The 13,652-nt window shown below is 48.3% G+C and overlaps 1 protein-coding gene across 2 annotated transcripts; it reads left to right on the forward strand.

Annotated features, from left to right (window-relative positions):
• The first annotated feature begins 3,627 nt into the window (after window positions 1-3,627).
• On the forward strand, window positions 3,628-7,777 carry LOC119878954 (ral guanine nucleotide dissociation stimulator-like). 2 transcript variants are annotated; one of them, XM_038589471.1, is made up of 5 exons: window positions 3,628-3,842; window positions 5,103-5,296; window positions 5,877-5,936; window positions 6,844-7,037; window positions 7,258-7,777. In XM_038589471.1, exons 1-5 carry the CDS (start codon window positions 3,705-3,707, stop codon window positions 7,602-7,604), a joined length of 933 nt encoding a protein of 310 aa, XP_038445399.1. In that variant the 5' UTR covers window positions 3,628-3,704; the 3' UTR covers window positions 7,605-7,777. The 2 variants fall into 2 exon arrangements, with proteins under 2 accessions (XP_038445399.1, XP_038445400.1); XM_038589472.1 differs by having other exon boundaries at window positions 3,629-3,842; window positions 7,264-7,777.
• The last annotated feature ends 5,875 nt before the right edge of the window (window positions 7,778-13,652 follow it).

A 13,652-nucleotide genomic window follows, 5' to 3' on the forward strand; every position in this document is an offset into this window, starting at 1 on the left:
ATAATATAAATCTTAAAAAAAAAAATAAGATGAGAGAAATAAATCACATTTTCAGACACAGTGCAGACCCTGGAGCTACAAAGCCTCACCTATACCACATGCACTACCCTGCTTGCCTCATCTTTCCTCAATCTCCCTTTTGTGCTCTCTCTTCCTCCTTTTTCTTTCCTAGACACCATATGCTTAGTGAGGCCAGCAGGACCAAGAGCTAAAAATGTCCTGGGTGTGGCCCTTCATAAAGGCTTTCATCAAAGGCACTTACCTTGAAGTGGAAGCCATGATGAGCCAGAAACAGAGATTTGTCTATATGTGCAGAGTCAAAGAACCTGTAAGACAGCAAAAGTCGATTTTTTAAAATTGTATGCTGGGCCGCCCGGGTGGCTCAGTGGTTTGGTGACTGCCTTCGGCCCAGGGTGTGATCCTGGAGACCCAGGATCGAGTCCCACGTCAGGCTTCTGCGTGGAGCCTGCTTCTCCCTCTGCCTGTGTCTGTGCCTCTCTCTCCCTCTGTGTCTTTCTCATGAATAAATAAAGAAAATCTTTAAAAAATAAAAAAATAAAATTAAATATGTATTCTTTCATTGTAAAGGACCTTAACTATCAATTTCACTTTAAAAAAAATTGCATGCTAATTAGCAAGGAATAGGACCTTCTCCACCATTTAAGTGAAAAAAAAAAAAAAAAAAAAAAAACAAGAATACCAAAACACATTTTTAGCCTAAAGTTCACTAGCAGTAAGCAGAGGATGGATTGAATACACACAGCAGAGGGGGTCTAGTCAACTGGCCAATCAGAGGGAAAAAACAACGAGCCCTCCACGTCCTGCTGAAACATATTATAGGTCAAAGGTTTTCACCGTCAAAACTACTGGCATGTGGGCCGGATGAGCCTTTGTTGGGGGGCTGTCCTGTGAATTACGGGATTTTAACAGCTTTCTGGAACTCCACCCACTAGGTGCCAGTAAAACACGGATCCCCTACCTGTGAAATCAAACATGTTTCCAGATATTGCCATACGTCCCATGGCAGACAAAATTGCACCTGGTTGACAACTATTATTCTATCTATATCAAGACTCCAATAGATCGTACCGTAAAAAGGAAATACTGTCTACTAGTGCTGCCCAATATGGTATGTGGTTATTACATATCTGATATATATGGCGAGTGTGATTGAGAAAGTGAATTTTCTCAATTATATAAAATTTTATATAATTTTAATTAATTTTAATGTAAATTGTCACATGTGCCTGGCCAGTGACCACCACATTAGTGAAGTCTCAGATGTATAAAGAGCCAATTATGAAACAACGTTCTCTTAACAACCAACAGGTCAAAGAAGAAAAACTTTTTCCTAGGTTAACTTAAGGGGGAAATTAAAAAGCATCTTGAGGCCATCTGGGTGGCTCAGTTGGTTAAGCCTTCGACTCCTGATTTGGCTCAGATCATGATCTCAGTATCTTGAGATCGAGCCCTGTGCTGGGTTCTGCAGTGAGTGTGGCGCCTGCTTAAGATTCTCCCTCTCCTTTCCCCCTGCCCCCACCCACTCCTGGGTTCTCTTTCTTACATAAATACATAGTATCTTGAAACAAATGAAACAAGGAAACCCAATATACCAAAACATTTAGGCTGCAGCAAAAGATTTCTAGGAGAGCTTAATGCTATAAACACATACAGAAAAAAAAAAAAAAAAAAAATATATATATATATATATAAATCTCTCAAGGAACTCTAGAAAGAATAGATGAATGGATAAAGAAGACGTGGTACATATGCGATGGAGTATTATTCAGTTATACAAAAGAATGAAATCTCGTCATTTGGAATGACGTACATGGAGCTAAAGAGTAATGCTAAGTGAAATAAGTGAGTCAGAGAAACACAAATACCATATGATTTCATTCTTAAGTGTAATTTAAGAAACAAAAAAAGAATGTGCAAAGGGGGGCACCTAGGTGGTTCAGATGGTAAAAGCATCTGACTTTGTATGCTGTTTATTTTTTTCACTTCACGAGACTTAATACTCTTTCATGAAAAGAACTCTTACTAAACTAGGAGTAAAAGTAAACCAACTAAACATCATAAATACCAAATATGAAAAAAAAAATCCCAACTAATGTACAAAATAGCAAAAGACTCAAACTTTTCCTCTAAAAATAGGATCAAAATAAAGTTCTTTACTCTGGCCTTTCCATCAAATATAGTACTAGAAAACTTAGCCAGAGCAATTAGGCAAGTAAAAGAAACAAAACGCATCCAAACTGGAAAGGAAGAAGAAGAATCATATTTGCATATACCATAATCTTATACGTAGAAATCGTAAGGATTAAAAAAATTAGAAGCAGTAAACAAATTCAACAAGGTTGCAGAAATGAAAACCAACACACCAAGAAGCAGTTGCATCTCTAGATGTTAACAATGAACAATTTGAAGTGGAACTCAAGAACACAACTCCATTTACCACAACACTGAAAAAGGTAAGATATTCAGGAACAAGACTAATGAAAGAAGTGAAAGAATCATACACTGAAAATGAGAAAACATATGTAAGAGTAATGTTTAAAAAAAAACCCCAATAATAGATATCTATTTTATAGATAAAATGCTTGAAAGGAAACATAAGGAAAAGATCCACAATATCAGATCTGCCAATGATTTCTTTCTTTTTGTAAACAGGCTCCATACCCAGGGTGGAGCCTAATATGGGGCCTGAACTCACAACCCTGAGATCAAGACCTGAGCTGACATTGAGTCATATGCTTACTGACTGAGCCACCCAGGATCCACGGACCTGGCAGTGATTTCCTGACTACGATACCAAAGCACCAGCAAACAAGTAAACATAGACAAATGGGGTCTATAAAACTTCAAATGCACCAAAGGATACAATCTAGAGAGTGAAGAGACAACGAATAGAATGGGAAAAATATGTGCAAACCATGTATTTGACAATAAGTTAACATACAAAAAACTCCTACGAACTTCGTCACAAGGCAACAAGTAGCCCAATGGAAGAAAGGACGAAGAGCCTGTACAGACATTCCTTGAAAGAAGATGTATAAATGGCCAATGAACCTATGAAATGATGCTCCACATCACTAACCATCAAAAAAGGCAAATCACAACCACGATGAGGGTCACCTCACACCCATTAGGATGACCACTGTTAAAAAATAAAATGTTGGCAAGGATATGGAGAAATCAGGACACTTGTGCATTGCTGATAGGAATGTAACATGGTGCAAGCACTATGTAAACAGTATGAGAGTTCCTCAAAAAAATTAAAACTACAACTACCATATAATCCAGCAATCCTATTTCTGGGGTACGTGTAGTCAAAAGAATTGAAAGCAGGGTCGCCAAGAGACCTCCATCCTCATAGAAGCATTCTTTATCATAGCCAAGGGCTGGGAGCAACTCAGATGTCCATCAAAGGTAAATGGATAAAGAAAATGTGGTGTATACTGATTTTTATTTATTTATGAGAGACACACGGGGAGAGAGGCAGAGACACATGCAGGGAGCCTGAGGGGGGACTCAATCTCGGGTCCCCAGGATCAGGTGGGGGTCAGGGAGGGGGTCCCAGGAAGTGAGGTCACTCCCGTGACACAGAGCGCAACAGAACTTGGAACCCCCGTGACCAGGCAACCGCATCTAGTGCAGCCCCACCTCAGGCTCACTTGGCTGGAGACATCCGCTCCTGGAAGATGTTCTCCTGCTGCCGGCCCACCTCTGGGGGCTCTGGCTCCCAGGAACCCCAGGGGTGCCGCTTGTTCCAATGCTGTAGGCTTTGGCTCCAGCATAAAAACCAACGCCTCAGGGCGTTTATCAGGAGGCGCCGTCAGGTAAGCCAGAGCAGGCCAGGCCAGGCCCCCTGTGCCAGCCATCCTGGGTGGCCCCATCCCCTCCTCTTCAGCTTCCGGGAAACAGGGATGTGTGGGCAGGTGCATCCAGGCTGGGGGACATTGCAGGGCGGCAGGTTCCCCGGTGATCCCTTCAGGGTCACCCTGAGGTCAAGGTGGGCAGGGTGCAAACAGGGCTCCTGAGGTCCTCTTACCCGCCGAGTAAGAGTCCCCCCGAGGCCCTGCAGCCGATCCCTTTGCTCTCCTTGGGGGAGGGGGGTGCCGCCTGCGCTGTGCTGTGTCTGGATGGGGGCCGCTGGGGGTGCGGCCCAGCCGAGGCGGCCGGACCGGGCGCTGAGGCCTCCTGCCTGGCTGCCGGGCACTGTCTCCACAGAGCTCCACCCGGGACAGGGGGCGCGAGCGGGAGGAAGGGGTGCTCTGCCCCACCGCCTCGAGGAACTGGGAAGTGCCCTGCGCAGCTAACAGAGGCCAGCGCGGGCTCAAATGAGTGCAGGGGCCGGGGCACCCCCGACACCCGGGTCCCCGATGCGGCACGAAGGGCCCCGGGTCCCAGAAGCCAGCCTGCTACTCCCCTGGGCTCCCCCCTACACTCCTGCTCCCACATGAGTCTGCATTCCCCTGCTCCCCACACTTGCCCCAGGGCCCTGCCCCTGCCTGGGCCAGATGCAGAGTCCCTGTGCACAGAGGTGTAGGAATACCAGAGCAGAGCCTTCAGGGGCGGCCTGGTCGCCCAGGGGTTTAGCGCCTGCCTTCCGCCCAGGCCCTGACCCCGCAGGCCCGGGATCGAGTCCCGCCTCGGGCTCTCTGCACCAGGGCTGCTTCTCCCTCTGTCTGTGTGTCTGTCTCTCTCGGTCTCTGTCTCTCTGTGTCTCTTGAGGTCCTTGTACTGATCCAAACTTTTTTGAACATTTATCCTCTAAGATTGTTTCTTTATCGGATAGTTTGTCTTGTTTGTGTAAGAGACAGGCAGAGAGCAGGGAGGGGAGAGGGAGACCCAGGCTCCTGAAGCAGACTGGGCCCCAAGCGCAGGGCCTGCCAGGGCGGGATCCCAGGGTGCTGAGGCCACGACCCGAGCCACAGCCCAGAGTCAGAGGCTAAGTGACTGAGCCACAGGCATCAAGGCCCGGGTTCCTGCCGTGGGCACTCCTGCCCCCCACGGCCCCCGAGAGCTCGGGCTGCGGGCTGCGCTCCCACCCCAGGCCTCCCGGCGGCTCCATGCACGTCCCCTCTGTCCCAACTCAGGGTGCAAGGGCCTCGGCCGGGAAGGCGCCTCCCATCTGCCCGACGAAGCCCAGCCGGACGGAGCTGCTGGAGCAGGAATTCCAACAACTGCTGCCCGCCTTGCTGCGCAGGGATGTCATCTCCGTTTTCATCTTTTTAGACAACTGTCATGGATTTGCCACCACCGACGAGGTGCTGGATCTGCTGTTTACGAAGTGAGCACCTGCGCCTCCGCAGCCCAGGGGTGGGCCACCTGCTGGTGGGGAGGCGGGGAATGGTTCTGAGCTGCCCGGCCTCGGGCCGCTCCCCCGCCTGGAGCAGAGTCACCCAGGGCACAGTGGGGTCCCGGAGGGCAGCCCCGGGGCCTGGCCTGTGGCGGGTCGGCCAGAGGGGCTGTGCCTGTGCTCCGCAGCCGTCCTCCTCCCCCGTGACGGGGCCTGTGCCTCCTCCCCACCGTCACCGGGGTCCTGAGCTGGCCTCTTTTCCCATTGAAAGGGAGGTTGGAGAGTCCATCGGGGGGCTGTGTCCTGGGGCAACCACACAGGGGGACCCCGGGGTCCCCGGGCGCCCAGGCCCACTCAGATATCGGCCGTGGGCCTGGCCGGAGCCTTTCATGCTCAAGCATTCAGGAGGCCCCGGAAGGTGCGGGCGCTTCTCCGGGGGCTGCCCGTGGCCCCCCGCACAGAGCTGACGGCCCCCGGGGCTCCGGCCTAGTCGGGGGTCAGAGGTGACAGCCCCCACGGTGAGAGGTCGCGGCCACAGGATGATTCGTGGGATGCCCCCGCCCTCCCCTAGATATGGGTGCATCGCAGCTGCGTGTGGTGGCGACGACGCGGTCCTGCAGCGCTGGAAACTGTGAGTGACTCCGGCCCCTGCCCGAGGGCCTTCCCTCTCCAGGAGGGCAGCGAGGGGGCTGTGGGCCGGGGGTGCTGGACCCTCACCCCACACATCTGCAATTCCCGTGACGGGGTAAAGGTCTAAGGGCCCTTCAGGAAAGGAGGAAAGGAGAGCCGTGAATAGGGTGTGGGCTTGGTGGGAGAGCACTGGGACCCCTAAGGGAGACTTTCTCCATGCCCGCCCCTCCCAGCCCTCTGTCTGCCCCACACCTGGGACCCAGAGCAGAGGGGGTGGGGAGCATCGCACTCCCCAATCTGGTGGCACCTGGACCCAGTGCACAGCAGGTTGCCACGAGGGCCACTGAGGGCTCACAGACCCGGTGGCCCTGGCCCCGTGGGAGACGGCAGATTAGAGTCAGTGGAAGGACACCCCCCGGGGCCCCTCATGAGGGAGGCAGCGCAGAGCCACAGGGAGGGAAAGTGGAGGTCCCGGGTGGCTCCTGGCAAGGCCTGGCAGGACACAGAGCCCGAGCCCTCCTGGCTTGGACCTTCCCAGAGCGACAGTGTGTGCAGTGAGGGCAATGACAGGCCAGACGCCCCCCGTCCCCGGACGCCTGCCGGTGGATTCAAGGGGCAAGTGGGCAGGGAGCCAGGCTGAGGAGGGAGCCCCGCTTCCCAGCAAAGACCGTGATGGTCACACCGCTGGGCGTGGGCTCCCCCGCACAGAGGCTTCGTGCCAGCCCCTCCTCGGGGAGCAGGCCTGTGGCAGGCAGGACCGCCAGGTGGCAGGTGGACGAGGAGCAGGACTGGCCTCTGACAGCCCCGCACGGGAGGCCGAGGCCCCGGGTCCTGCAGGGCTTCCCCGGGACACCTCGGTGTGAGGGAGCCCTGTCTTCTGACCCCTGTGCCCACCTGTCCCTCCCCAGGGCCATCTGCTGCATCCTGGAGATATGGATGGACTATTATCAGGAGGACTTTTGTCGGCTCCCCCAATCTGCCTCCCTGAAGAAGATTCTGGAATTCATAAGGCAGCGCATGCCAGGCACAGACGTGGAGCTCCGTGCCCGGCGTTACCTGCAACAACTCAGACGCCTCCATGCAGCGGAGCCAGAGGCTGGGGGTGAGGAGGCCTGGGGGTGGCCGAGCTGGGGACAGGGTAGGCCCCACGGATCCAGCGTCCGTGCAGCTGGGCCGGGAGCAGGGGTTCGGCTCACACCCCATCCCCACGAGCTGCAGGCTGTGGACACCTCCCAGGGCTCTTTGAGCGGTTGGAAGAGTGTCCTTGATTTGGGAGGGACGTGGAAAGTCCGTCCTGGTGGTGATACTTTGTCTTCTTGGAGCTACAGCTTCGGCCCGAGCAAAAGACCCTGAAGCTGAAGCACTTCCGGAGCCCGCCCCAGCCCCAACTGTGGGGCCTGCTGCCTCGGATGGGCCTGAAGTGCTCGAGGCCGCCCTGGCTGCTGGGGCTGAGGGCTTGGCCCCAGCTGAGGTGCCAGCTGGGGAGGCGAAGCCCCTGCAGATAGTGGTCACTGCTCTAGATCACGGCTGCGCCCTGGACGAGCCACGTGCACCTGCGGCCACCCCGGAGGAGGAGCAGGCCCTGGCACCTGCAATCGGGGTCCCCAGAGTGCCAGAGCCGCCAATGGCCTCCGGGACAACTGGCTTCAACCTCTGCGCAGCCCCCTGACCACCTCGGGAGCCCGCCCCAGCTCCCACCGCGGGGCTCGTCATGCCTGCAGCCCAACGGAGGCTTGCCCTTCCCGTGTCATTTCACTGTTTCTATATTTTGAGTTTTTCTTTAACCTGTAAAATGGCTTATGAGTTTTATTGTAATAAAGTATAAGTTAACTTCAAACAAAATTCACTCTGATGCTTTTAAATTATACATCGTGGACCTACACTTTAGGTCCATTCACAGTGTCACAGGTCCCAGAGCCCAGGGCGCCGGGGGACACAGCCCAGGATCGGGTGCTCCCCCAGGTCAGGCAGAGGCCGGGAGGACACAGGACAGCCAGGTGGCTCCTGCCCCCGGGCGGCCCGAGCTGTACAGATCGGCGGGCCCGCCCCTGGAGCATCCAGGCCCCTGCACACTGGGAGCTGCAGTAGTCACTGCGGGAGCTGACTCCAGAGCTGCACAGCTGGCCGCCCCCACTGTTGTTGTCCCTCCTGGTGTCACCCTGTACCTGGGACTGAGCAGGGGCCTCACAGATAAACAACTCCCACTGAGCCATACACCTGGCAGGGGCCTGGGCAGCTCCCCAGGTGCACACACCCGAGAATCAGCACAGCAGGCCCCTCCCTCAGAAGACCAGCTAGAAGGTCAGGGGAAAAGCAAGGTATTGACCAAGCAGCACTGGAAAGTTCCAGGGGAAGCCGAGGGATTTACAGTATATAGAATCAGAGGATACTCCCCCTTGTTTTTTTCTTTTCTGTTTGTTTCTGTTGTTTCCCCACCCCCCCCCCTTTTTAATTCTTTTTTATTTCTTCTTTTCTTTTTTTCTCTCTCTCTCTCTTTCTCGTTATTCCAGTACAACTTGTTTTTGGCCACTCCGCACTGAGTAAAATGGCTAGAAGGAAAAACTCACCTCCAAAGAAAGAAATCAGAAACAGTCCTCTCTCCCACAGAGTTACAACATTTGGATTACAATTCAATGTCAGAAAGCCAATTCAGAAGCACAGTTATAAAGCTACTGGTGGCTCTAGAAAAAAGCATAAAGGACTCAAGAGACTTCATGACTGTAGGATTTAGATCTAATCAGGCCGAAATTAAAAATCAGTTGAATGAGATGCAATCCAAACTGGAGGTCCTAACGACCAGGGTTAACGAGGGAGAAGAACGAGTGAGTGACACAGAAGACAAGTTGATGGCAAGGGCGGAAACTGAGGGAAGAAAAGAAAGACAATTAAGAGACCATGAGGATAGGTTAAGGGAAATAAATGACAGCCTCAGAAGGAAAAATCTACATTTAATTGGGGTTCCCGAGGGCGCCAAAAGGGACAGAGGTCCAGATTATGTATTTGAACAAATCATAGCTGAAAACTTTCCTAACTTGGGAAGGGAAACAGGCATTTAGATCCAGGAGCTAGAGAGATCACCCCCACCCCCCTTAAATCCATAAAAACCGCTCAACATTTAACATTTAATACTGGAACTTGCAAATTCCAAAGATAAAGAGAAGATCCTTAATGCAGCAAGAGACAAGAAATCACTAACTTTTATGGGGAGAAGCTTTAGGACAACAGCAGACCTCTCCACAGAGACCTGGGAGGTGAGAAAGGGCCGGCAGGATACAGTCAGGGTCCTAAATGAGAGGAACCTGCAGCCAAGAATACTTTATCCAGCAAGGCTCTCATTCAGAATAGAAGGAGAGATAAAGAGCTTCCAAGAGAGGCAGAAACTGACAGGATATGTGACCACCAAGCCGGCTCTGCCAGAAATATTAAGGGGGGACCCTGTAAAAGAAAGGGGAAGTCCAAGGAAACAATCCACAAAAACAGGGACTGAATAGGTATCATGATGACACTAAATCCATATCTGTCAATAGTAACTCTGAACGTGAATGGGCTTAATGACCCCATCAAAAGGACGCAGGGTTTCAGACTGGATAAAAAAAGGCAAGACCCATCCATTTGCTGTCTCCAAGAGACTCATTTTAGACATCAGGACACCTACAGCCTGAAAATAAAAGGTTGGAGAACTGTGTACCATTCAAATAGTCCTCAATAAATGCAGGGGTAGCCATCCTTATATCAGATAAATTAAAGTTTGTCCCAAAGACTGTAGTGAGAGGTGAAGAGGGACACTATATCATACTTAAAGGATCTATCCAACAAGAGGACCTAACAATCACGAATATTTATGGCCCGGATGCGTGAGCCGCCAAGTATATCAATCGATTAATAACCAAAGTTAAGACATACTTAGATAATAATACACTTATACTTGGTGACTTCAATGGAGCGCTTTCTGCAATCCACAGGTCTTTTAAGCACAACATCTCCAAAGAAACAGGAGCTTTAAATGATACACTGGACCAGATGGATTTCACAGATATTTATAGAACTTTACATGCAAACGCAACTGAATACACATTCTTCTCAAGTGCACGTGGGGCTTTCTCCAGAAGAGACCACAAACTGGGTCACACATCAGGTCTTAATTGATACCAAAAGATTGGGATCGACCCTGTGTATTTTCAGACCATAATGCTTTGAAACTAGAACTAAATCACAAGAAGAAGTTTGGAAGGATTTCAAATACGTGGAGGTTAAGGACCATCCTGCTACAAGGTGAAAGGGTCAACCACGAAATTAGAGAAGAATTAAAAAGATTCATGGAAACTAATGAGAATGAAGACACCACCATTCAAAATCTTTGGGATACAGCAAAAGCAGTCCTGAGGGGGAAATACATCGCAATACAAGCATCCATCCAAAAACTGGAAAAAACTCAAATAGAAAAGCTAACCTTCCACCTAAGGGAGCTGGTGAAAGACAGCAAATAGATCCAACACCCAGCAGAAGAAGAGGGTTAAAAAAGACTCGAGCAGAACTCAATGAAATAGAGACCAGAAGAACTGTGGAAAAGATCAACAAAACCAGGAGTTGGTTCTTTGAAACAATTAAGAAGGTAGATAAACCATTAGCCAGCCTTATTTAAAAGAAGACAGAAAACACTCAAACTAATAAAATCATGATGAGAAAGGAGAGATCACTACTAACACCAAAGAAAGGACCTAGAGTGTATTCTATATATTAAGCAAAGTCAGTCATTCAGAGAAAATACCAGATGATTTCACTCATATGTGGAATTAAAACAACAACAACAACAACAACAACAACAACAAACGGATATAGGGGAAGGAAGGAAAAGAGTGGGAGGTATACTATAAGAGATTCTTTAGTACAGAGAACAACAGGCTTGCTGGAGGGAAGGAGGGCATGGGATTGGCGTGGTGATTGGCAGTGAGGAGGGCACTTGTTGTGATGAGCACTGGGTGTTATAGGTAAGTGATGAATCACTAAACACTAGTCTTGAACCAATATTACAGTATATGTTAACTAACTAGAATTTAAGTAAAAACTTGAAAAAAATAAGGAAAGAAGACTCATGGAATGGTAAAGCTTGCAGGGACCATGGTAGTCCAGTAGCAAGCACCTTGTGCATTAAAAGATGAGGAGGGGGCGCCTGGATGGCACAGTCAGTTATGTGACCAACTGTTGGTTTCAGCTTGGATCCTGATCTCGGGGTCATGAGGTCGAGTCCCACATCGGGCTCCGTGCTCAATCTGGAGCGTGTTCTCCCTCTCTCTCTAACTCCCACTTGTGCTCTCTCTCCCTCTCTCTGATTTATATATAATATAAATCTTAAAAAAAAAATAAGATGAGAGAAATAAATCACATTTTCAGACACAGTGCAGACCCTGGAGCTACAAAGCCTCACCTATACCACATGCACTACCCTGCTTGCCTCATCTTTCCTCAATCTCCCTTTTGTGCTCTCTCTTCCTCCTTTTTCTTTCCTAGACACCATATGCTTAGTGAGGCCAGCAGGACCAAGAGCTAAAAATGTCCTGGGTGTGGCCCTTCATAAAGGCTTTCATCAAAGGCACTTACCTTGAAGTGGAAGCCATGATGAGCCAGAAACAGAGATTTGTCTATATGTGCAGAGTCAAAGAACCTGTAAGACAGCAAAAGTCGATTTTTTAAAATTGTATGCTGGGCCGCCCGGGTGGCTCAGTGGTTTGGTGACTGCCTTCGGCCCAGGGTGTGATCCTGGAGACCCAGGATCGAGTCCCACGTCAGGCTTCTGCGTGGAGCCTGCTTCTCCCTCTGCCTGTGTCTGTGCCTCTCTCTCCCTCTGTGTCTTTCTCATGGATAAATAAAGAAAATCTTTAAAAAATAAAAAAATAAAATTAAATATGTATTCTTTCATTGTAAAGGACCTTAACTATCAATTTCACTTTAAAAAAAATTGCATGCTAATTAGCAAGGAATAGGACCTTCTCCACCATTTAAGTGAAAAAAAAAAAAAAAAAAAAAAAACCAAGAATACCAAAACACATTTTTAGCCTAAAGTTCACTAGCAGTAAGCAGAGGATGGATTGAATACACACAGCAGAGGGGGTCTAGTCAACTGGCCAATCAGAGGGAAAAAACAACGAGCCCTCCACGTCCTGCTGAAACATATTATAGGTCAAAGGTTTTCACCGTCAAAACTACTGGCATGTGGGCCGGATGAGCCTTTGTTGGGGGGCTGTCCTGTGAATTACGGGATTTTAACAGCTTTCCGGAACTCCACCCACTAGGTGCCAGTAAAACACGGATCCCCTACCTGTGAAATCAAACATGTTTCCAGATATTGCCATACGTCCCATGGGGGACAAAATTGCACCTGGTTGACAACTATTATTCTATCTATATCAAGACTCCAATAGATCGTACCGTAAAAAGGAAATACTGTCTACTAGTGCTGCCCAATATGGTATGTGGTTATTACATATCTGATATATATGGCGAGTGTGATTGAGAAAGTGAATTTTCTCAATTATATAAAATTTAATATAATTTTAATTAATTTTAATGTAAATTGTCACATGTGCCTGGCCAGTGATCACCACATTAGTGAAGTCTCAGATGTATAAAGAGCCAATTATGAAACAACGTTCTCTTAACAACCAACAGGTCAAAGAAGAAAAACTTTTTCCTAGGTTAACTTAAGGGGGAAATTAAAAAGCATCTTGAGGCCATCTGGGTGGCTCAGTTGGTTAAGCCTTCGACTCCTGATTTGGGTCAGATCATGATCTCAGTATCTTGAGATCGAGCCCTGTGCTGGGTTCTGCAGTGAGTGTGGCGCCTGCTTAAGATTCTCCCTCTCCTTTCCCCCTGCCCCCACCCACTCCTGGGTTCTCTTTCTTACATAAATACATAGTATCTTGAAACAAATGAAACAAGGAAACCCAATATACCAAAACATTTAGGCTGCAGCAAAAGATTTCTAGGAGAGCTTAATGCTATAAACACATACAGAAAAAAAAAAAAAAATATATATATATATAAATCTCTCAAGGAACTCTAGAAAGAATAGATGAATGGATAAAGAAGACGTGGTACATATGCGATGGAGTATTATTCAGTTATACAAAAGAATGAAATCTCGTCATTTGGAATGACGTACATGGAGCTAAAGAGTAATGCTAAGTGAAATAAGTGAGTCAGAGAAACACAAATACCATATGATTTCATTCCTAAGTGTAATTTAAGAAACAAAAAAAGAATGTGCAAAGGGGGGCACCTAGGTGGTTCAGATGGTAAAAGCATCTGACTTTGTATGCTGTTTATTGTTTTCACTTCACGAGACTTAACACTCTTTCATGAAAAGAACTCTTACTAAACTAGGAGTAAAAGTAAACCAACTAAACATCATAAAGACCAAATATGAAAAAAAAAAATCCCAACTAATGTACAAAATAGCAAAAGACTCAAACTTTTCCTCTAAAAATAGGATCAAAATAAAGTTCTTTACTCTGGCCTTTCCATCAAATATAGTACTAGAAAACTTAGCCAGAGCAATTAGGCAAGTAAAAGAAACAAAACGCATCCAAACTGGAAAGGAAGAAGAAGAATCATATTTGCATATACCATAATCTTATACGTAGAAATCGTAAGGATTAAAAAAATTAGAAGCAGTAAACAAATTCAACAAGGTTGCAGAAATGAAAACCAACACACCAAG

The sequence above is a fragment of the Canis lupus genome, unplaced genomic scaffold (assembly GCF_011100685.1).
Source record: "Canis lupus familiaris isolate Mischka breed German Shepherd unplaced genomic scaffold, alternate assembly UU_Cfam_GSD_1.0 chrUn_S2142H2342, whole genome shotgun sequence".
Classification (NCBI taxonomy): Eukaryota; Metazoa; Chordata; class Mammalia; order Carnivora; family Canidae; genus Canis; species Canis lupus.